Here is a 24,420-nt window from a genome sequence, read left to right as displayed (position 1 = left end):
TCGTCAACACGATGATTTTATAATAACATAAAATAATATGATAACTATTATTACTCTAAGCGTACGGCAAAGACGTTACCGAATCGTCCATTGGCCGTAAATAATAATAATTACGACGTTAATATTAATTATTATTATTATTATTATGCAGTCGGAACAGCGAAGGTAGGTTAGAACCTATATATTACAATAAAGTGATGATATTTAACGTACCGCTGCAGGGAAGCTTAACAGTAGCGGAAGCGGTCGTTCAACGAGAGTTTTCGGTGTTTTAGTGCGTCGTAAAATGAAATATATGTGTATTTTTTTTTCGAGAAAATGCGCCTTGTGACATCGCCGAGGTTCAAAGTTGACTTTGTAATATAATATTTATGGTTCTAAAAACAGACATAATATTATGGGTTATGAAAAAAAAGCTCATAAAAATACAGTTTTTGGTGTATAATGTTTTCATTTTATTTATATTTTGTTTTTGTTTCGCTTGTCAGCCGTCAATACAACAATTTCACGAGACAAATTTGATAATTCTTTTGTCCAAAATTAGTCCGTTGGGTATTATTATGTAGCATTTTAACCGTAGCAAGACAACAACGAAAATACGAGTTTTTTTCAAAACATAGTTTTTTTTTCAATTTTGAGGAAATACCCGAAAGTTTCATGTAGGTATATACAGCTATTAAATATATTATAAAATAATTATTCACATCATTAAATATTCATATGTTAATTGTTAATATAAAATCACTCCTCTGTTAACATAATTTTTTAATTTTAAAAGTTCGTGCACATAAAATATCGTTATACTTGATTAATGTTAATTTATAATTAGATATTAGTTAACAACGTGGAAAAAACAGAAAAAAAAACAAAAAAATAAACTATACATTTAATAACCGTTTTGAATTTAATCACGAATTTTCGTAAAATTTACATACACGCAATATTGTTGTAAAACAACATTATTATAATGACACGAGTAATGCATGTAGCCTGTTAATTGAAAATTATTAAATGTCCGAAAAGGAGTGGCATTATTATTGAGTACTTATATGGTTACATGTATATATTATTTCGTGAACACATTTATCAAGTTTAATAGGTCGTGTTTGTGTGTTACTGACACGCAATCAATTTAAATTACATCGGTTTTTGCAGGTTTAATTAAGGACGTGGTTACAACTATGTTTAATTCTTATAAAACGATTTTGTACTTTAGTTTTAGACAAGAGTAATTCGTATAATTTGAAAGAATTTTTGTTCCAGCGATCAAATAACCCATAGTTTATTAGTGTTTAACCATAATATGGTATATTTTATTAAATAGTTAAAAAAAATAATGCCCAAAAGGAAAACGTACGAGATGGGCAATCAGAGAGATGTTGGAAATTATATTAGGCTCCGCATTATGTTTTCAAAAGATGCGGTGGACAGTGATAAATTACAAGGGACAATAACTGAAAACAAAACGTTGTGTTCCGAAGAAACAATAGAAATATCCGGTGACGGGTGAATTACAGAAAGTTATAAAATGTGTATTGTCAAAATATGGGGCGAAGAAAAGGAAAAAAGAGACAGTGACAGTGTTTCTACGTTTTAAAAAATGTTATTGACATTGAAGGGGAAATTCTAAAGCTTTTACATTCATGAGGACTGTGTATGAGAAAAATGGTTTGTTTACCGTTCTAAAAATAATGATAAATCACAAATAATGAAAAACTAGTGTACGGTACTAGAAATAAAAGAAAACAAAGCAGCGTGAGGTGCACTGTACGGAAAACAAATGCGTGGCAATCGTCATGTAAAATATCTGCAGTTACCTTGTATGCCAACTGTTGTAAAATTAATATTGCCAATTTGAGAACTTTCTATGCAACACCGTTTAGTTTGTAACAATCGCTCTACACTAGTCAACATTGTTTAAAAATATAAATCGGATGTCAAATGTTAAAATACGCTTTTTGTTAAATGATTCTAATGATATTTAGGTCATATTTTTAGGGTGTCATTGGTCTATCTGACTTCCGACAAGAAAGCATACCCCCCGCCACTCAGTTTTAGTTAGTTGACGTCCGCCACTTACATCTCTTGTGTTCTCGATGTTATAAAACGTATGTACTGCAGATAAAAAAGATACCAACGAGTGCTTCGTCGTATGTGTACTCGATCGGTCGGAGAATAAGTTATTACCAATAATTTACGAACGTATACGATTTGGATCGACCGTTGTATTCCTAGCGGGCCTAATGTAATAATATTCAACAAACCGGCCTTTATACACACTCAACAGTTAACCACAAATATAACTTTGTGGATCCTATTAGTGGAGGTCATACGCAGAATGTTGAGAGGATGTGGGGAAGTGCTAAACGGAACAACTAAAAACGAAGAGGGACTAAAAAGTGAAACTTCCTAGATTCATATTTATCAGAGTTTATGCGGCGGCGAAGTAAATTAAACGGCCACGATTCGTTTAAAAAAATTCTGAAGGACATAACAGAGTCTTGGCCACCTGTATATTTGATCATTATTTTCTGCATTTATTTATTCATATATGAATGATGAACACATTTTTTACGATTTATTTATTCATAATATATTATTATATTATTTATCTATTTTTATTTTGAACACCAGGATTTTTATGTATAATCGTAAATATATAATGTATAAATAATTTTTGTATATTTTTTTATAAATTAAATTTATTATTGATTATTGATTACAACATCGAAAACACGAGACAGTAAGTGGCGGGTGAATACTTTTTTAACGCGGGTTGACTAGATTAGTACTTTTACGATTAATAATGATATTGATCTGAACTAACATAATATATACATTGCAAAATTCGGATTCTTGTAGGCAATTGCGTATGTCTTACAGACTTTTTTTTCATACCTAAATGTGACCGATATTAATCAAGTAATATAACAATATTTAAGTAAAAATTTTGAAAACGCGTTTTAAATAAAATACGAAAAAAGGTATATGAAGGTAAAAATTATTGTAGAAATAGTGATTTAAAAAAGAATAAATGTTAAAATTAGCCGTTTGAGCCAATTTTGTGTTTCACATAACCTTCTATATTTCATATCAAATATACGTCAGTACGTCACTTACCATACTACTTATGGTTTTATTTGAATTTATGAATGTTAAATAGATACCTATAACAACAAAAGACTTCATTTTCTCTCTCAAAGCGTATTATACATTACATTATAAACACTTGGTTGCAATTATTACTTATACTATCTATTTTTATTATCTAACAGTTGAATTTTATAATAAAAAAAACTTGGAAAATATTAAAATATAATTATTGATTATTTATAATTTTTAGCGAGGCGAAAAGAACCCATAACTTGTGTTTTTTCTATTTCTAACAAAATGCTTACCTATATTAAATCTAAAAGATCAATATCTAATGAGAAATTAAAGGTTTCATGACAGCTACTTTTTTAGGTTAAAATGTACATGAATATTGATTTTTAATGCTGATGAAGTTATATTTTCGCAAATTATTAAGATAACATTAATCAATTTTAATAATTTAATTTAATCAATTTAGTATTTATAATTAATAAAACTTGAAGTTCCAATACAAGGCAGTAAGTATCGTTATTAAGAAAGACGTCTATTTGAATGTTTCTAAATTCTAAAATAAGTTTTCGCAATGATTGACTTACAAGTAAGAACGAAGGGTCTTATCAAGCGTCTGGATTGAGTAGACATTATTTGAAACATTCTATATTGTCTATAATTTTATAGAAACTCAAAATGTCATTAAATTGTTGATGCTCTGGTCCCAGGTTTACGGAGTACAATAAATTTATGCTAAAACTATGAACATTATATTATATTTCTTATCGATAAATAGATAAAAATAAAACTAGGACAAATAAATCCACAATTATTATACTTTTGGTCGTTTATTACAACTGTATCATGTATAATATTTTATTTCGAAACCATCTTTTCATTAAAATATTGATAATAAAGTACTTTAATACAAAATAGGTTATTATATTGTTCATAAACACATTAATACAGTAAATTAATTATAATAATAGCAATTATATATAACTAAATTTTATTTTTTATTTAATATTAAAGATAGTAAAGTATAATATGCTCATACAATAATAAGTCAGAAACTACAAAAAGTACAAATCATTTTTTTCATCGATTGCCGTCATCATTTTTCTAATTTTATTTCTAAAAATAATTATTTTCTATATTATGCAGTCATATGTAATTATAATGGGTGTTATTCTTAAACAAACAAAAAACCATACACTTGAAAAGTCATTAATATATATTATCAAATGTTCTCCTGTTACTAATTAGTTAAAACTCGTAACTATTAAACAATAATATATACTTTATACAATTTTACAATTTTTATTTATTGCAATATATATTAAACATAGAAATACATTTTTATATTTATCTTTATATGAATCTCCGATTCTCGAAATGTTTGTTAATCACTATTATACATTATTATTTATTATAAATGTTATCGTAACGTGGATATTGAACATTACAATTTACAATGGAGGTAGAGTGATCTAAAATAATTTATGTGGAAAAAAGTATAATCTCTCTTTAAATAATAATGTAATATAAAATATACACACGTCACTGTTTTTATTTTAATATTTTTACAATTTAAATAAACATTTTTGACGTAGTTTTTATTTTCTAATAGATGTTTATGTACACATATTTAATTAATAAGGTTTTTTCCTTACAGTAAGTTACCATAAACATTCCGTAGTTAAGAATTTAGGTAAAATAGAGCTCATTTGGATTAATAAGTAAGTGGGTATGTATGTTATGTATATTTTTCAACAGAAAATATAGAAACTATTTTTCAATAATTTTATTTTAATTGATATTCGTGAAAATGTATGAGAACTATGTTGAGAATCTAATTTATTTTACAAATATTATTGATTTTATCAAAGTAGAATGTAGAAATAAGCAGTTTATACGGACATGTGTCAGCGTTGCTATAATATTTTAATTTCTGCCATACAAAATGAACCAGATGCTTATTCTTCACGAATTTATCAAAAAAAAAAAAAAAAATGTAATTGATAACTCAAAATATTATTCAGTTTAGGGGAAGGTGTTAATAAATTGATAAGGCAAATATTCTATACATAGAGGGGAGTTGCTCAACTTTGTTTTGTGATGTACCTGATATAGTGTTATGAGTTGATTGTATGTGAATTTAAATTAGTCTAAATAGTATGGGCTGCGGATAACACTGGTCGCTACCAAACATGGTAAATTAACGTCAAGTGCACGTGTTATCGTTGACAAAGGTGTGTCCTTTTTTAAATGAATTTTCAATAATTAAAACACGGAATTCGGTAATAAACGTGGTACGACGAACAATTGTGTAATATGCCGCTTACGAGATTAATTTTGGTGATAAATCTATTAACACAATATATAGGGTTGGCGTTGTTTTGTGAACAATTATTATCCTACGACTCTTTTGTTTTATATTTATACCTTATCAGAGAAAATAAAATATTTAAATATTTCAAATTATTTAATTTACACCTACAGTTATAAATAATTATATGTAGATATATTGTAAATTTTGCCTAAATAATTGAAATTCGAATAAATTCAATTCCTAGTCGGCAACAGAACAACAAATAGTATGATAAATACTATTCGTATGTCTGTTGCAGAATTAAAAAAAATATTTGAAGTCAAAACACTCACAACACTTTTTTTTAAATAAAAGTTTCAAATTGATTAACATGAATTAAAATTATAAAACCATAATAATACAAATCCAAATCATGAAACCATTATCATTATTGTGTCTGTGGCGTGACATTAAAGAAAACAAACTCAATTTTATCAAAATTGTTTTAAACAGTATTTAAAAGTCTTTTTTATTCTTTTATAAATTGAAGATATCGTATTTGGCATTTAATGGTAGTAAAATAAAGATAGAATTACGTTTTTATATATTATAAATGGTGTTTTGGTCAAAAATGTTATTCAAAATTATTATTTCGAGGTTACTATGAAGTTATAAAGTCGTATCGGTTCTTAAGACATCGGTAACATAATTTTGGCAGAAAAAAAAATCTAGGTACTCTTTTAATAATTATCAATGAAGTAGATCATTAAAACGATGAATCCGATTTGTATATATCCGTTTACCATCAATTAATTCGTTATAAGCACAATATGTCAATAAATATCTGTTGTCAACGTTAATTCATAAAATAAATACACAGTATTACACTATATTTTATTGCAATCTATTCAAGTTAAGTTTACCCACTTTCTCACTTGCCTTTTACGGACGTGATAATAAAGGTTACTCTATATATTACACTCTGTTCAGTCTGTTGCTGCTATTACGTTTATCATGTGCTCATATTGAGTAACATATGTGTGAGGAGATGCACGCCAACGCAACTAGATTTCATCGGTTGAGTGGATAACGTGAATAGAGAAAATGTTGTAATCGGTGCATGATCGGTCTGGTCTGGCAGAAATACTCAATATTTATAGTAATAATGGTCAACAGTTCGACAATAACTAATAATTTTTATCACACTACATTTTCTGCATGCGAACGTTTACGGGGATCGGGATACTAACAATGTCGAAGATAAGTCGAGTAAATTAATTTTATACAAATCAAAATACGTTAAAATATAAACATGATTGTAGTGTGGTCCCAAGATTGTCCATTTGCCCCTTAAATCCAATATATGTTATTGCTCTAGTCCAAAAAGAGCTGTACAATATATTATTAAATCTTGTTCAGTTATACCGTTCGTATAAACAATTATGTAATAAAACATTAAAAAATTAATTATAATCACACGTGTCTTAAAGTACATACATTTACATTGCAGTTCCATTGATTATAATTTTATGTTAATAATTATACTACTACGTAGCGTGCCGTCTAAACGAACCGAAACCGTATCATTTCATACATCATAAATTAAAAAATTGTATGTTTAGACATGCGTCTGGAGGGTTTTTAAAACAAAACCGTTAACATACGGCACACAAACTTGCTATTATTAGTATTATTATCAGTCAAAAGTTACGTAGGACTTAGCCAGTAAGACTTTGGAAGATGCATGCAATAATTTAAATATATTCATGTCGGATACGCATTTAGCTTAAATTAACTCAAGTATTCAGTTTAATTATTTTTGAATTAATGAATGTAATACTTAAAACGATATTATGATATATTAAGTAAAAAATAAGTAAATTAAAAATAACACCAATATATTATGTATAAATTATTTTGAAAATCGATTTAATAAATTTATTACATACATGATTTTTTTATTAACATTTAATGGAATAATGTAATTTACTTTAGAGGTCTATTTTACAGTATTATATTGCTTTACACAAAACTAACAGTACACTAAATGTCTATAATATGTATTTAAAATTATATTCTTGATAATGCCAATTTTACTATAATACCTTTCCAATAAATATTAATATTTTCATCAAACATTCGTTTAACATAAATTAGCTTTTTAAATTTGGTTCTTAATTTATTTTAGTGATGAAATGTTTACCAAGCACACGTTTTATTTATAAATTATATTTGATAATTTTTAATAAAACATCTTTTTTTGTGTGTTTTTATTAATATTTTAAGAATATAATTTTAAAATTTGAATTCTCCAATAGAATAATTATGTATGAATTATTAAATTTGTTATTTTAGATATTGTTTATCATAATACATAATTAAAGTTTTTTAATCATATTTTATTAAAAAATTATTAAAAACGGTACTTTTTTGAAGAAAAAATAAATTATGTATGCTAAAAATTAAAAATAATAAACAACTTTTTCAAAATCAAAAATTTAACGAAATTTGGTTTTACTATAAATTAATTATATAATTATCATGAAATATATTAGGTATGTTATTTCGTCTATAAGCTAATATATTATTAGTTTTAAATAGTTTTAACTTCAGAAAATAATATAGTTAACTAGACTAGCTATAATAATATGTAAAAGAAACCTTTTGAATTCTTAATTGAAATTTAAAATATAATTATAATTTAGGCATGAAAAATACTTATTAATGTGTAGTAAGTATACTCACTCAAGTTCTTATAATATGTTTTATCTAAACTGTATACTGAATGAAAAATGAGTAAGTTTTTTCTATACCGTGAAAAATGATTTTTAGAATACTTATTTTAATAATAGTATTATTATTACGATATAATGTTGTTAAAAATATGTCGATTTTCTTTTACATATAATTAGTAACTACAGTTTAATTAAGTACCTATATACAAGAAGTGTGTACAAGAGTGTTAAATAAATTGTACAGAAGTTGAATAATCAAAATTTCAAAAAACAATGTAACAACTATTACTTCGCATTTTCTCTCGGGTTGTATATACAATTATTCACCAAGCAAACCATATTTTTAATACTTAGATTTTTTGTTTCATATTAGGAGTGACTTGTAGAAATACAAATTTTTGTTTTTCACCTGAAAACCTCTTTTTTCTACAGTAAATTGTGAAGTACATATTTTTTTTTGAAACGGTTGATGTATCTAAATAAAATTTTAAACGAGTAATTTTTGAGTTATTAATATATTTATACTGAGAATAATAGTATAATAATATTTTGGGTATCTATATCTTTAAACATATTATTATTGATTATTATCCTAAGTGCTTAATGTCCAAAAACTAGGAAACTACACGATTGAATTTAAATTTATTTACATAAAAATTCTAAAGTAAAGATTTGCTAAATAATTTATAGATAATCTCAGTAATAAAAAATATGGTATTTTAGTGTAATGTTTTAGATTCCGAAAATTAGAATTTTAAATAAATAATGCATTATTTAAATGAAAAATTATGAGGGGGCAGGGGGGCATGCTTGGTGAATTGTCCTGTATATATTATAGAACGTATTCTAGAACCTATTTGTGCCAATCCTAAATTCCGGTATAACTGCACTAAAATGGGATGTACGCACAGCCTCAAAAATAAATTGTGGGTGGGCCCGGACTTGTACACAATAATTTCGTTTCCTGACAAATTTTAGGAATGATAATTACATATTAGTATTACAATAAAAAAATAATACACCCGTTAGCACCATTTAGCCGGTACTTGAGCAGTTTGCGCTCGGGTTACCGGCAAATATCCAGTGACCTGTTTACAGCGTATTACTATACCGTGGTTAGTGCTCTCAATGCGTAAAGACGGGTTCACAGCTACGTAGTCTGTCGTGTCGTGTCCAAAAGTTGAGCTCGGTCCAAATCGCGATAGATCATGGTTAGCGGACGATATCCCACGATTACAGCGGCCAATCAGAATGCGATACAAGGAATATAACACGTCAGAGGTTGTAGCTCCGAACCTGACTCAGTCTCTGTGGTTAGTCCAACATATTAATAATTGTCGTCATTTAAAGATTTAAACAATAAAGTCGTCGTAATATTTTTTTCCCCTTAAACAACAACAATAACAAATAATATACGAACTCGTGGCCCACACGCCCCACCAAAACGAGGGACTACTTGCAAGTGGTGATATATAATATTATTATTGTTATTATTAATTATTATTGTAATATAGTAAATCATCGACGATTATATATGTAATATAATCATACTGTCTCTAGACGTTCTCGACGCGGCCCATGCTGGAACCCGGTTGCGACCTGGACGTGACCGTGGTTAGCGTGGTCAGATAGCTGGTGCTGAACCGCCGGTCGCTCTTGACCACCATCGACATGCCGGTGGTCTCGGGGTCGTGGTGCATCTGGTGCCGTCGGCTACCGCCACCCCCGCCCCCGCCACCACCGCCACCACCGCACCCGCCGGCCGCCTCGGACCCCAGGCCCAGCCGCCGGTCGTTGGGGCCGCGGTAGTCGGTGGCCACGGACGGGTACCGCCTGCGCCTGGGCGGCGGTTTCTGGTCGCCGCAACAGTACCACATCTGCCGGCATATACCGGAAATGTCCCGCCGGAAGTTGGTGTTGAGCCAGCCGTACAGCAGCGGGTTTGTGCACGTGGTCGACATGGCCATCATGTGAACGATCGCGAAAGCCTTGTACAGGACGTCCGACGAGTCGATCAGATGCGGTTGGAACTCGACGAGCAACGTGAACAGCGTCAGTGGCAGCCAGCTGAGCGCAAACACCACAGCGATCGACGACAGTATCCACATGGTCCGCTTGTTCCGGCTCAGCTCCCTCCGCACTGTGAACACGCACACACGCACACAAAACTCAATCAGTGATTCGATTAAACAATCGGTAATTTTTTCCAAATAAGTAAATATACTTATGATATATCAATAAAACCGACCGAAAGGTATGCTCACAGAATAAATATTAATCGATTGGGAATTAGTGGAACAGTATAATTTTTACTCGGGGGTCTTACGACAAACGGCAGACTGTGAAAACAATTAGGCCCGAGAAAACTGTTTAATTACTTAACAAAATAACTCATATTTCGCACTTCAAAAAAGACGGAAAACAATATAAAATTCATAAAAAAAGGTATATATACTTTTTATATATTTCTATCTGTCCAATTCGTTTTTATTCATAACAATGTCAATTTATTCTTAACATCAATATTATTCAATTTATTTTTCTCTACAGCGTTAAGCGAGAATTTCTTTAATTATTATTTATATGAACAGCTCTCCCTCCGTTCTCTTTTGTTGCTCACCTCCAGATACCCTTCGGCATAGTCTGTCGATTCTAATGAGATATCACGGAATGAGTCCACGATATCGTATAGCAATCAACATTGCCGTCAATTTAAGGGAAGTTTTCATTTCATTTGTTATTCTAGGTAACACTGATCTAAATATAATTCACACATAGATCGAAATAAACAGCGTGCCAAGCAACAAACGACAGAAATCTTTAACAAAATTGAAATATTTATTTTGTGGTATCGCTATAATAATCTGATATTTTATGAAAAAAATGTTTAACCACGTATTGAAAAGGATATGATTCCTTTTCGTTTATTTTAGGGCGTGATCTTCGAGGCACGCAAGTCTAAAAAAGTTCAGCTCTAGAGTTTCGCTAATGCATAGGTATTAAATCTATTCGATGTGCGGGTAAAGGAAATGAGTATGAAAATCACCACTTTATTTTATTTTAGGAAACGAAAAAAAGTCTCATATCTGTACCAACCGTATGGATTTTTTATTTTATACAGTTAATTTAAGATAATAAATAATACATCAGTCATTTATATTTTAATAATTATTGTTCAAAACTACGTATCACATTCTTTTCTGCAATATTGTGTTGTATTAATCGTAAAAATACCAATATTTATTTATTCCCTTGCACTTGCGCATCGTCAGTATTCTTGCAATGTATATATGCGTCAAGTCGCGTAGAGAAATCTTATAGAAGTGTTAGCGGTCTCCTATCACTATTCACACGAGATAAATAAGCAAATTTCCTAACCGCTATTTTATGTAAGTTCTTGTCCGTATTATTATAGTATAAAATATTATAAAGTTTGTTGGTGTCAAATTAACATAATTATTATAATACCTTAATTTAGAGCATCGTGACCTCTTTTACCCCTGCAGTTGTTATATTATAATTTTTAAATACGTAAAAAAAATATACGATGAAAATACAACGATAAACCAAATTCGATCGAGTAATAATAACGGTGGTTTAATTATCAAGTTATTAGTTTCCGGGCGGTTTGCTCGTCACGTCACCCGCGATGATTACCGCTCAAATTTGATTTGTCCACCTGCTCTACATGAAAATTTGTCAGTGTGGTACCATATTATTATATGTTATTGTGGCTTACCGTATGGCCACGCACGAATGCACGATTATACGAGCACGGTAGGTGTATTATGCGTATGCGAGAGAATTCTTTTTTGTTTTATTTATTATTATTATTTTGCTCCATTAAAGTTTCACACTCGTAAATCGTCGTATTTATTGGAGTTTTGAAACTTTAATATTTACGACCGCGAAACGGTGCATCATAAATAACTTACGAGAGATTTTATTTTTGACGTAAAGACATACGAGCTTTTTTTTAAACATTACTTTACAAGCGTATTATAATAATATACCAATCAACCTAGTGGATACGTATCCCAATCTAGCCAAATACATATTCATTTCACTATGATTATACACCTAGTGCCGAGTGTAAGTTTTTAGTTTTTTTTTTCTGTTTGAGTTTTGCGAGAAATTACACTCAATTAAATACATTTATTTTTCGTGTTACATAAAATATTTTTTATATCAAATATATAAAAACTAGAATTTAAAAATATAATAAAATAACATTTAGTTAAAATATTCGTTTTCATAGAAGTTGTATGCATTTTCAATTGCGATAATTATACTAAATAATGATAATCAATTTCTATACTACTGTGGTGTTTGGTTAAAAATATATTTTATTCAATGGTACCAAGTAGAAGATGATATTATATTTCAACCTATGCTGATCGTAAATGAACGTCCGTTTACGAGTTAACGGAGTAAATTTCATCGATTAGATAAACAATACTGTTCAATTTAATGTCACCAAATTGATGTCGGGGAAAGATTGTCATGGTTATGACCTTACGACATGACCGACGACCGTGCAATGTATTTTAGTTACCCTAGGGACCTCTTTTATGAATGCAAAAACTTTACATGGTGTACATATTGTCATTTACATGAAATACGCCAGCAATTTGTGGCACCACCGTTACCCATAATGGGTTCACGTAAAAAATTAATATTTAATGTTTCCCATGATGATAATTTATAGCATGCATTAACTTGTATGAAAATACACAATGTTATTTGCTTAACAGATATTTAGGTCTTTCGAATGTATGCATTGATATAAGAAATCGTTATAAAGCAACGTAGTTGATTTGGACGTTTTGAGGTTTCGAAGTCAATTTAATGTTAATATATAATTTTACTTAAAGTGAATGCATGTGATTTTTATATTAAAGCATACATTTTAAAATTAAAGAAATTTCTTGTTTAATAAATGAATCCTTAATATAATACCTACGTACTATCGATTGTATGGATAATGATTCATAAAATATTTGTTTTGTTTTTTAAGTAACTTTCGTAAAAACATTTTTTTTTCAATTTCAGGCTTAAAACATTGTTAAATTAGAAATTATACATACTAAGTCTTTAAATCAGGGAAATATTAACCGCTATAGGGATAGGGTTAGCTGAAGGTCAGAGAGATGTAGATTTTTCCATTTAGTCAGCTATCTCATTATTGGAAAACCTAGTATGTTCGGACACTCAGAAAAAAAAAGTTTTGATTTAGTCAAATTACTAATAATTTATCTATGAATTAATATTATAGCGTTGGGTTCATTTAGTTTAAATAAAAAATATGTATAACAAATTACTGTTGTAATTGTGTTACATAATAAGTATTATATTTATCAAATAAATTGGAACAAGTATTTATATTTCAAATATAAAACTATTATCTAGTAGTAAGCTAAATGAGTTTTATTGTTTTAATGTACTATGAAAAATTAATTTTGCAATTCGTATTTTAATATCTGAGTAAATTGAAGAATGTATTGGGTTTACAATAATATGCGCTATAATCACTTTTTTGTATGAAAAGAGTAATCAAAAAGTTCTGCGAGGCACATCTTTACAGACTACAGATTATAGAGAAGAGTTTAACTTTTATTAGATGGTACTTTGAAGAGTTCCATATCTTTTAACGAATGTTATGATTTATCATTGCTTTCAAATTTAATATCACAAATTCACAACGTACCATTATCCTGATCCAAAGTAAATTGAAATAGACAACATACGGTTTGTATCTTATTTAGCATTTCTAATATATAATCATATAACAATGTATTAAGGTTAAGGATTGTGGTTTTATGATTTAATGATATCTAAACAATATACTTTCTAATTAAATTTATATTCTTACGGTATACATAAATTGTAATAAGAAAAAAAATGATGTCAATTAATAATTACCTATAATATTAAAATATCATAAATTCGTTTTTTAATTTAATTTAATTAAATTATTATTTTCTTTTTCAACATATTCTTAATGTAATTGAATATTTATGTATTAAATTTAATTAAATAATTTTTATTCATAAATAATTCAATACAATTTTAAATACTTATGGGGTAGTACCTGTGTATAATTAATACATAAAATTGATTTAAAATTAATATAATAGTTACAAATTCATAGTGTATTTAGTATACAGGTAATATTGATTTAAACCAAAAAAATATATTTACTTAAATAAAAGTGATTTTGGTTTTTTAAATATGTATTGTCAATAAATTATGATTTATATAATTTTATCTTAACGACGATAATATATCTCACAAATGAAATGTGTACATTTACTTTATGCATCACTTTATAGTTATCAAATAATTTATATATCTAAATGCATTATAATATGTATACTGTAAAACATTTGCAGAAAACATAACAGTTCCATTTTCCGAATTAGGTGTTTCCGTATACAATTTATCGACAATGCCATTTAATCAAGTTTCTATACAATATGCAGTCTGCAGACTGCGAAATATAAAATACAAAACATGTTTCAACCAATGTCTTTGCCCTTTTCGATTTTATTCGTCTTTTGTTGTTAACGTTGTCGTCGGTAAAGTAAATATAGAAAATACACAATGAACCCCATATTAGTAGTCAGATTTATTTTTAAGTAAAAAAAATAAAAAAAAAAAATGTTTTTGTTAAATAAATTATGTATATGTGTAGCTCATATTTCATAAAAAAAAAATATCGAATTTTCTGTAGATTTTTACATTAAAGTCGTCTTTTAGAGGTTCTAAACGTTGAGTTTTCACACAACACAAACTCGTAAACGTACGCATATGATATTGTATTTTAATAATCTGTGAAATCTCGGCTTTTCTATGTCTGATATTTTACGATGTAACATAATAAATAAGACAAGTAGTACTCGAGATATTCTTCAATAAAAAACAATAAATATTATTATATGTCTGGAGCGTTTTTAATTTAACATATTCCTTTTTAATAATCTATTACACGCAAATTGCCAATATTGGACAAACTAGGTTAATGTTTTCAGATAAAGTTTAATATGGTGAGACTTAACAGATACAATAATAGGTAGGTATATATAGGTACACATCCACACATAAATATATATACTAAGGTATAAATAACTCTATGATAATATTATGATATTATTATATTACATTTTTTATATTTATTTTAAAACAGTTCAAAATGTTATACATGTCTAAAAAGTTACATAATGAATTATTAAAAAATTATTTTTATTTTATTAATTTTTTTATAATATTAGGATTTATTTGATATAAAATGTTATAAAAATATATCTACATTTTATTAATAATAAGTTATGTTAAAAATTTCGAACTGTTTTATAAATACTATATTCTTTAAATAAATTAATGTATTATTATTATAAATAAGTAACTATCATTCTTAAAATCAATTTTTCCAGTTTCTTTTTAATTAATATTAAAAAAATGTAATTATTAATGGTTCGTTTAATAGAGTTAACAACCTTTATAAACTGGTGGTCCAAATTTTGGAATTAAAGTTTTGTGGAACACAAGTCCACTTAATGACCTTTTTAAGTTATAAAAAAGTATCCCTTTTAAATGCATCAGTATTGTAATATATAAAAAATATAATAAATTATGACACAAAATAAAAGAATAAAATCAGTAATATATTATATATACATAGTAGAATAAAATTTCTTAAAAGTAACTATTTTATATTTTTGAATTGTAAAATATGAAGAAAATATTATTAAATTAATAAAATTAAAAAATGTACAAAATTAATAAAATAATAATAATTTGAAAATAATTAAATATTAAACAACTAGTTTGAAAATAAATATCATTGACAGAAACAAAACGCACTACTGTATAATATCTTGTAGATTGTATTTATATAGATGTTCGTTGTCCTGTAAACTATATACACAGAAGGTATTTTTATCAGATTCTAGCAAAACTTGTACGAAACTTTTTGGCTCTTGTGCTGACATGCACTATATTACTGTTTTATAATTATTATTTTTCTTTTGATCTAAAATTTTAACAACAACGTTTATTAACTATTTACTCAAAGCATTTTCTTAATATATAATTTAATAACTGACACAATTACAAGCCTATTTCTTTTAGAAAATAAATTGTTGTGTCAAAAGATCCCAAGATTTTGTGTAATCACGATAGAACACTGGAGTATGTAGGAATAATATATTACTAGTAATGGTTTCTTTGTCGGAGAACACGAATCTAGGAATATTTAAAATATTTTCGGATCACATGATACGGCATATCACCCCTAAGCCAACTTATTGAAATGTCTCTATGTCGTCATTCTCTGTAAACAAGATATTAACTATTAATATATTATTATATTTAAGTAATACAGTTGTAATTCCAATTAATTAATTGAATTTTCGATTAATTGTATTATATTCTCCATCGTTTCAATTCTATCATTTACTAGGTAATAATAATATATACACTACACAAAATGTCTTCAGTCACTTATTACATACTAAGTGATTTTAGTGATTCATTTAAAGGTCTACTCTCATTATTTTGAAGGTTTTACTTGTTTGATAATATTTTGTCAACATATCAAATATTATAATTAATATACATAATGACATTTCTCAACAAATTATAATTTTTTAATATTTCTTATCGATATATTTTTTGTTAAAACTTATTACTTTTTCAATGACGTTATCTATTTATATTCTAAAGCATGATATTACTAGGAGTATTTTTAATTCTTAACAATCTAATTTCGGACAAGTATTTTATTAGTTATAACTTTATAAGTATTAAAATTTGAATGAACCAATCAGCGGACCAACATTTTGAGAGGTATCTACTCCTGTATCACTCAACTCCGGTTATATACGTACTTTAAATACTTATAAGTTATAATTAATTAACTATTTGTTTGAAATTCGATTTTTATGTACCAAAATTCTCGGAAAATAATTTTCTGCTTTGTAATATGAAATCGTACGTTTGTTATAATACAAAAACAACTTAAACAATTATAGTGATAAAATATCGTAAAAGATATATTTTTTCTTTCAAAAATATTATTTTTAAATAAAATCAAATTATGTTGAAGAAATATTTAAAAAAAAAAATTTAAATGTTTTGAAATATGAGTGTAGACACTTCAAATGGATCATTCTGTAATATTTATGTAGTGTTGTTGTTATTCTTCATTATCGAACTTTAAGGTCTATTAAGTTCGAATATAATTTGATTATTTCAGAAGGTAACTTCTGAAATATTCAATTGATGTCATTCAGAAACATTTAATAGAAAATACAAGTTTATTTCAAATTAAAAAAATATTTTTAACAATAAAAAAACTCATTATTATTGTTTTCTTTGAATTTTAGACCCAAGTATCATACCAAATATATATTTATACTCATAATATTAGTTCACTATATATGTATATTATACGTGTATAGTGTATACTTTATATAATGAAATTATTTGAATATTCCCACTTGTTTTATTTTAGAGCACTTTGAACCTTTGAAAATTGAATTAAATTATAATCTGTATGATTCGTCGTTCATTCGTGTACCAATGAAGCCGCTTATACATAGTAAAATATCAAATCAAGAAATACATTAAAGAAATAGCTTTACATAATGCATATTATGTAAGTATTTGTACCAGCTATACTATCTATATTTATATATATATATATATACAGTTTAATATACCTACTTTACAGTTAATAATAGGATAAATATCTTTGTGATATGTATAATTTGTTTTAAAATGTATAGAATACACGTAGATACTAATCTAGTAATATTTTAATACTTTAAACCATTGCTATATTCTTGTAAATAGAACGCTAGATATTATAGAACGTCCCACAATTTTAAGAGTGCATATTTTATAGGAATCAATTTTTCATTGTGTAAAATGCTTTTATTCATCAATTTTAAAACACAAATCCTAGTATTAATTCATATCTTTTTTAATATGTCTTAAACAAAATTAAGATGATTAAAAATACACACGGACGTATAATAATCATTAGGATGCCTGGAATTATGTTCAATAATTTAAAATATCCAAATTTTCATAGTTATAATTTATGGTATTTAATATCTATATTATCTTAAAAAGTAAAATATTTTCTTCTCACAGAATTATATATATTTAATCAACTACCAATACAATATTAAAGAAAGTTTGCTATAGATTTTAAATTAAAAATAAAGTTTTTTATATAATATTATATAATGATAATATTTTTGACATTTTTTTTTTGTGTACAATGGTACACTCAACGTTATTTTCTTAAGTACAAATTCCCTGCAACGTCTGGGTATGGCGTTTAGCATCGACTACCGGTTTGGAATATAGTAGAAACTCGGAGTGACGTTTGCTAGCAATTCCACAGTGTAACAAAACGGTACCAAATAAAAATATTTTTTTTTTTCATGTTCAATTTTATTTTTACTATTAATTATCATTTGTATTAAATAAATATGTTACTTATTATGTTAAGATACAGATATTGTATCCTAAACAAAATTATCACTAATAAAAAAAAATAATAATGGTTTTTAATTTCTAATTATTGTTAATGATAAAACTTCTTTATACAGATAATGAGTTTACGTCACGAAATCAACAAGGAATTGATTTCGATATTATGGTTAAATAAATATAATTAGAATAAAGTATGAACGTATTTGATGAACAAAAATTTAAAATACCGATATCAAATAGCTAAATTTTATAGATAAAAATTAATTAAACCAAAACGTGTTTCTGATTCAATTGATAAATAGTTAGGTAGTTTTTCTTACGAAATGTATTATTGGAACGTGTTAAATGCAATTATAATTAGAGATATATTATCTTACACTAGCATAAATCGTAGAAGTAACATGTTTTAAGTCTTAGTGATCTGTGAATCTTGTGAAAACTGGTAATTATATCAGAATAAATCTTAAAATAAATTGTAATAAATCGTTATCAACTAAAATAATAAAACAACTTGATGAATTCAAATGTATTAATAAATATTAATTTTAATCATATTTTATTTTATAGAAATAAAAACATAATAGTAACTGTATAAATAATAAAATTCCAGATATTAAAATGTCATATAATTTAATTAGTATTTATTATAAATCTAAATAGACAAAAATATACAAATTAAAAAAGTATTAATCTTCTTGCAACAGACAAAATTGTGTATACTCAATCACATGTGTGTTACAAGTTTGAATTATTTTAGAAAATCATTCTGTATAACGTATACTGTCAATTATATTTTCGATAAATATCATAAATGTATTAAATAAATAGGTAGAAAATGTATTATACAGATATAAGAACAATTTATATATTATATGTGTTATTGTATTAAATTTTTAAGATTTTTCACCCAGCGAATGATTATTAGTTATCATTTATAGAAAAAAATAAAACTTCAAACATTTATAAATTAGCTCAAAAAGAATTATATTAAAAATTATACGTGTACTGAGTACTATGTGTAGAAAATGTTAACATTAAGTTTGTTAACTTAACTCTAAGTAATTATAGTTATTCGGTTTTGAATAACAAAAAAATTTGTTTAAGGAGGAATAGTTATTAAACGAGTTAATGTTCAATGTTTTAAAAATTTAGTATAAAGTATTCAGTATAAAACTAATAGGTAAAGTAAACATTTTGTGAAAATTTTAAGTACTTATCGTTATTTGTTTTTGAATTAAAATAACAGAACAAAATCAATTTTATCAAGTATTATATATTATATTATAGTTTTTATCATACTGGTTACCTATGCATTAAACTTCTTGTTTTCCCTTAATTTTTTGTTTTTTTATCAATCATTTTGAAAATTGCTGAGAATTTTTTAGTCTTGATTTCTTAAGTATCAATTATACACAGTTTGCTACTAGATACCACCAAAAAACTAGTAGAATTTATTGTAAAATCAATACTTCCATTGCTCCGCTTAAAATCTAAAATAATAATATTAATAATTCGTAAAAAATAATTTTAAATAATTTAATTTTAGATGGCTAATTATAATATTTACAAATGTAGTTAAGTTATAAATTGAAAAAAAAATTTACCGATTTTAAGTATTGTGTTCTGGAGCAGTGATTGGAGAAATTAATTGAAATTAATTGACAAAACTAATAAAACATAATATTTATACTTTGTAGTACTATAATGTTACTTTATATTACTAATATATTCATACATAACATGTAAATAGAGTATTAAACCGAAAGAAATGTAAACTGTTTTGAATAAATTGAATCTGTATAATACATTATTATAGTATTATTTTATAATATATTGTACAAATATAAAAACAAATCTTTTATGTGTGAATATAGTGTAGATAAATTTCGTTTGCATTCATATGTATAGTTCATCTGTGCATCACTATTAAAGACAAGTTGTATAAATTTGATTTTTTAAAAATTTCAGTTTCAGAAATTAAATTTCTCGGTACTTTATTTATTATTTTTTGTTGCAATAATTTATTTATTCATAAATTTAAATAATTTTAGACAGTATTATTTTTATTTGAATAACTAATAAAGATTTCTGAAGTTGAACTTTTAATAAAATTATAAAACATTTTAATATATATTTTTAAATTATTAATAAATCAAGAATGAAACCGCATAGAAAAATTGAAATTTTAATCGTTGAACATAAGTGATTATAATCAATTTATTATACTAAGTAATTCTTTGATTGAACAAAATTCATTATTTCAAAATCTATATTACCGTTTGTAAGAATATTTATTATACATAACTTTTCAGTCAAAATAAAACATTTTTTTGTGTTTTCTTTATTTATATGTTTTTTATATGTTTTTTATTTTATTTTTACTTTTTTTTAATGATTTTTAATTTCATATTTCCAAGTAAAATATATTTTGGAGTATATTGATAAATAAAAGTCGAAATTTAAATGAGTAGTTTATTATGAGTTATAAGTATTTAAAGTTTAGTTCTGCGGAGTAATATATTAACATTTTGCAGGGTATCCCTTTACCTCACCACTCTGGTCAATTATATTTTAAATATTTATAACTCATGATTTTTATACTCGTCCGAATTCCAATTTTTATGTATCAAAATACTCCGAAAGATATTCTGTTTCAGAAATGAAATTAAAAATGTACCTACTCGTATGTTGTGATTCATGTAGGTAGAACATTAAAAAATTATAAAACAATAACAAATATTAAAAAAATATGGTTTTATTTTGACTTAAAATTATTTGAAAAAATTATTTTCAGAAACTTTAGAAATAATAAGTGTTGAAAATTTGTTTTAGTTTCATAATTATGATTTTGAGCATGTATCAAAAATTTAATGGTCAGTGTCGGTAAAGTATCAATTGGTAGGTGAGGATTTCGTCAGTTTAACCGGTGGTGTGTGTTTGGCAATGCATATCGTGAATATTCTGCTCTAACCGTTCTATCTTTTGTTGGTCCGCGGACAATATAATATATTATTAAATTCGGTATACACGCTTGCACGCATCAACGCACATTGTTCGGTCCCAAAATCAACTAGACGGAAAACAATATGAATCGATATATTCATCGATGCGTATATGATTATATGACCGGATTCTCGTTAGATCTTGTGTGTCAAAAATATATGCTGCATACTATTATGAATAATATGAATATGTCGTTTCTCCGTTGTTGTAATATTATACCTACACGATTCCGATATGACCTTCAAGCACAATAATAATATTTATAATATAAGAGGATGCCACACCCGCATGTGATGTCTCCGTTTTAGACATATATAACATAGAAAATTTCCGTTCAATAAAATCCGTTTCATGTTGTTAGCTTAAATATTAGATTAAATTTATCTATTATCAAACATAAAGCTAAGAATATTATCTGGCCATTTCATAAGCTTTCATTGATATTTATCATTTTAAAGTAAGTTATGAGTAGAGCTAGGGACTCATGCCTTAACAAATCTTTAGATATGCTTGCATTAATGCCCTAAATAACCACTAAATAATCTATTTTAAATACGTATTAAAAATAAATAAAATCATAGTATTGAACAAAATCTTTTAGTTCTAAAATCTAGATAATATTTTCAAAATTTTCAAAATTTTCAAAATTATAAATTGTTTATTATTATTTTTCTTTTCCGATTTATTTTCTTTGAATCACGCTTGTGGTGTACCGATAAGTAACAATACAAGTGATTGGCCAGAAACGCTCAAAAACTAACTTTAAAATATTTATTTTATATAAATAAAATCATCATACTAATTCTTAGGTCCAGAAAATATATTTAAAATTATAAAACGTCTTTATATAAATAATTGTTAAATATACATTTATAAATGAAAAAAATGGTCAAAATATATGCAAAATATGTACCTGTCAGTTTTAAATATACACTCGTAATTCTATGAAATAAATTTATATTTTACTTAGTTATATTTTTAATAATTATTGAAAAACATTTCAACTCCTAGAAGTCGCTTGCGCTATTCGTAACACGTATATTTATTTATTTACAGTCCTTATACCTAGTTTAAATACCTATCCTTGATGTATTCGTCGGTGTTTTACTTACAATTCACTGCATTTAATGTATACGATGTTTCAACTATTTCTTGAAACAGTATATAATATGTATTTAGTATTTATAGCGGATGCAGGTCGATGTATCAACCATGAACATGTTTATGTAACTCTAAATACAAATAAATTTTTTGATAAGTAGAGGTACATAAATAATATTGTGTTTTAACGATTTTATAAGTCATTATTTCGCTAGTTAGGTAAAATCATTTAAGTATTATATTATTGACAATATAAGAAAGAAAAAACAATTTTTTTGTATAATTAAGAAATTATATTAACATTTTTAACATATAAAAAAAAAATGTGATTTAATGACTCACGCGAAAAATAAATTTTAAATTTCAGAATAATTAAATTAATGAAAAAAAATCAAGTGGCTTAACGTGGCACAACATTTAACATAAAAAAAAAACAAAATTTTTTAAGGAAAAAAATTGCCAGTGGCTTTTAGAAAAATAATAGACAATACCACTTTTAGGTGGTCTTTTTCATTTTATTTTATTTTTTAATATAATATTATACTTCATGCAATATAATTCAATAGACATATTTTTCTAATAAAAAAAATTTGGGTGATAACGAGGAGCAAGTACATATATTACTATATTATAATATTATGTAATTAATACTTATTTATAATATATGACATTATTATTGTATTTAATTTGTATACATATTAATTTAATTAAGTATACTAAGTAAAGATTTAATTGTTATTATTCATTTTTTTAATTTACTTGTGAGTTACTTACCGACAATATTATTATATTTTTGAATAAGTATACTAAGGTAAAATTTAATGATAGAATAAATAATAATATCATATTTTAAAACATCTGATTAAATTATGTTGTATGTAGACCAGTTTTAATTGATCGCAATTCGTGATACATTTAAAAAAAATCTCAAGAATCTATTTAATAAAAAAAACATAAAACGTTTACCGTTGTTTAGCTTATAGAAAAACTCATTGATTATATTATAGTTCTGAATATATCGAATTATTATTAAACAAATATAATAGGTGTTATTTAATTTTGAAGTGATATATATTTTTACATATATCCATAGTCGGCTTTTGAATTGGTAGTTAATTTGATTTACTCATTAACTATGTACAACTATAGGCTACAGTATATTAATTTAATTAATATTAATAAGTAATGATAATATAAATAATAATCATATAAGTTATTGTTTATTAATTTTGTATGGTATTACTTTTTATTTAAATCTCAATATAGTTGATAAAATATTATATAAATAATAGTAATCTGCATTTTTATTTTTATTATAATATAATATGCTAATATACTAATGCGAATTATAAGTTTAAATTTTTACATTATTGTGAAATCTAATTAAAATCTTAAACTGCGTGTTATAATATTACTTATACTATATTAAGTATATAATAACTTTATGTGCATTTTAAAGTTACATTATTTTATATAGCCAGAATAATTTACTCTAAAATTATAATATCAATAAAAGCCTATGAGAGGGCCTGGATAATATTCTCACCTTAAAGTTTAATAGTAGTCAATTTACTTCAAATTAAAGCTAACAACATAAAATGGATTCTTCTGAACAAAAATTTGCTGCGTTGTATGTGTGTAAAATGGAAACAACAAATGCGGGTGTGCTGTCCTCTTCAT

General features: G+C 25.9%; 1 protein-coding gene across 2 annotated transcripts in view; it reads right to left on the bottom strand.

Moving 5' to 3' along the window:
• Positions 1-8,336: 8,336 nt before the first annotated feature.
• LOC113551682 (neuropeptide Y receptor type 2-like) overlaps positions 8,337-24,420 on the bottom strand; it is a 69,241-nt gene continuing 53,157 nt past the window's right edge. The window contains exon 3 of one of the 2 annotated variants that reach the window (XM_026954075.1): positions 8,337-10,270. In XM_026954075.1, the coding sequence (XP_026809876.1) occupies positions 9,687-10,270 (584 nt within the window). In that variant the 3' untranslated portion in view covers positions 8,337-9,686. The remainder of the gene's footprint in view (positions 10,271-24,420) is intronic. The other variant, XM_026954074.1, reaches the window with a different exon arrangement.

The sequence above is a fragment of the Rhopalosiphum maidis genome, chromosome 2 (assembly GCF_003676215.2).
Source record: "Rhopalosiphum maidis isolate BTI-1 chromosome 2, ASM367621v3, whole genome shotgun sequence".
NCBI lineage: Eukaryota > Metazoa > Arthropoda > Insecta > Hemiptera > Aphididae > Rhopalosiphum > Rhopalosiphum maidis.
The sequence above is the reverse complement of the archived record's forward strand: the minus strand, read 5'-3'. Positions and strand labels throughout refer to the sequence as shown.